We start from the raw sequence: 2328 nt of genomic DNA, 5'->3' as shown, positions 1-2328 counted from the left end.
CAGGATGGTCTCGATCTCCTGACCTCGTGATCCGCCCGTCTCGGCCTCCCAAAGTGCTGGGATTACAGGCTTGAGCCACCGCGCCCGGCCCTTTCATATGTGTGTGTGTGTGTGTGTGTGTGTGTGTGTGTGTGTGTGTCAGAGTCTCGCTCTGTTGCAGAGACTGAAGTGCAGTGGCGCGATCTCGGCTCACTGCAAGCTCTGCCTCCTGGGTTCACGCCATTCTTCTGCCTCAGCCTCCTGAGTAGCTGGGACTACAGGTGCCCGCCACCACCATGCCCAGCTAATTTTTGGTATTTTCAGTAGAGATGGGGTTTCACTGTGTTAGCCAGGATGGTCTCGATCTGCTGACCCTGTGATCTGCCTGCCTCAGCCTCCCAAAGTGCTGGGATTACAGGTGTCAGCCACTGTGCCAGGCCGCCCCTCTGCATTTTCAAACATGCCCTGGGGCCCTGCCACTCAGAGCAACCTGGGGTAATGTATAGGGAACGATGACAAGGTCTCAGAGCCCTCCAAAGCCCCACAGGGCAGGAAAAGTCAACCCTGTCCTCATGCTCCGCCTCTGCACTGACCTAGGAATGACATTGCCCTGCTCAAACTGGCAAACCCGTCTCCCTCACCGACAAGATCCAGCTGGCCTGCCTCCCTCCTGCCGGCACCATTCTATCCAACAACTACCCCTGCTACGTCACGGGCTGGGGAAGGCTGCAGAGTAAGTGGGAGCCAGGAGCCCCCAGGCCTGGAAGGGAAGGGAGGTGATGTCACCCCTGTCTGGCCAGGGCCTCTCACCTGTCATCCCAGGGTGTGTGGCTGCCTGGGAGAGATGGGATGGCATAGGCTGATGCCTGCCTGGGTTCAAATGTCAGCTCTCCCACTTCATGACTGTGACACCTTGGGCACATTACTAGGTCTCTCCATGCAGCACTTTTATCATATGTAAAGTGCAAATAATTTGCTGGGCGCTGTGGCTCACGCCTGTAATCCCAGCAGTTTGGGAGACCAAGGCAAGTGGATCACTTGAGGTCAGGAGTTTGAGAGCAGCCTGGCCAACATGGTGAAACCCCATCTCTACTAAAAATATAAAAAACTCACCAGGTGTGGTGGTGTGCACCTGTAGTCCCAGCTACTTAGGAGCCTGAGGCACGAGAATCGTTTGAACCTGGGAGGCGGAGGGTACAGTAAGCCAAGATTGCGCCACTGCACTTCAGCCTGGGGGACAGAGCGAGACTCCATCTGAAAAAAAAGAAAAGGCATAATAATAGCACCTACATCACAGAGCTGTCAAGAAGATTAAAGGAGATAATCCACAGGAAGCCAGGAGACCAGTGCCTGGCATATGGTAGGTGCTGTGTGTTAGTTGTTGTCACTGTCCCTATGATGGAAAGAAAGTTACAGAGACCATGTGACCTCTTCTGTGTGGCCCAAGGCTAGAATTCAGAACGGCATTTCCTCTGTGACCTGAGGCCTCCGGAGTTCCACAGAGGCCCCTGGAGCCCTCATCAGACCCTCCGTGCCCCATGGCAAAAGCTGTCCCCTGTGCCATTCGGTCTTGCTGCTCAGAACCTGGCTGAGGGCGGGTCTCCTTTGACATAGACTCCAGGGGTTAGAGATCCAATGACTGTAGCCACCAAGAGGAACAGAGTTCCCGCCCTTCGCTTGTGAAATCACCAGAGGTTTGGAAGATTCTAGGAAGGGATGAGTGATAATGACCTTATGACCATAACGACATTATGAGTGATAATGACATTATGACATTTCTTCCTAATGACATAAACAGATAAGTATAATGACATGTTTTTCCAGGGGTACATCCACATACATACCCTCCAATAAATCCCCATTGCCCTCTTGACTGGCTTACCTGTAAACACAAGGACACATGCAATGCTGCGGTGAGCGGTGGTGGAAGAGGCATTTCATGCTTATTAAGATAGAAGCACAACCACCTGTTTGTTTCTCCAGACAACTCTGGGGCAGATGCAGTTCATCTGAGGCAGTGAGAGCAGGGAGGCATCCAAATGCTTGGCTTTTAGGCCCAGCTCTGTCAGTCACGGTGAAACCTTGGGCAAGTCACTTCCGAACCTCAGTCTCCTCATCTGTAAAATGGAAACACAGTTGGTGAAGACCAAAAGAGGTGAAAGGTGAAAATGCATCAGACATTGCAAAATGTTATACAAGTGTTAATTGCTTATAAATTAGAGTGGTCTTAAGCAAAAACCTTTTTTTTTTTTTTTTTGAGACAGAGCCTTGTTCTATCACCCAGGCTGGAGTGCAGTGTGCAATCTCGGCTCACTGCAACCTTTGCCTCCCACAGATTCAACCGATTCT

The 2328-nt window shown here is 51.6% G+C and overlaps 1 protein-coding gene across 1 annotated transcript in view; it reads left to right on the top strand.

The window, feature by feature from the left end:
* LOC105510266 (chymotrypsin-like elastase family member 2B) overlaps positions 1-2328 on the top strand; it is a 17298-nt gene that overhangs the window by 7437 nt on the left and 7533 nt on the right. The window contains 2 exon segments of the mRNA XM_011939948.1: positions 577-608; positions 611-712. Coding sequence (XP_011795338.1) covers positions 577-608; positions 611-712 — 134 coding nt within the window.

The sequence above is a fragment of the Colobus angolensis genome, unplaced genomic scaffold, assembly GCF_000951035.1.
Source record: "Colobus angolensis palliatus isolate OR3802 unplaced genomic scaffold, Cang.pa_1.0 Scaffold185, whole genome shotgun sequence".
Taxonomy (NCBI): domain Eukaryota; kingdom Metazoa; phylum Chordata; class Mammalia; order Primates; family Cercopithecidae; genus Colobus; species Colobus angolensis.
Note: the sequence above shows the minus strand (reverse complement) of the source record. Positions and strands in the feature narration are given on the sequence as shown.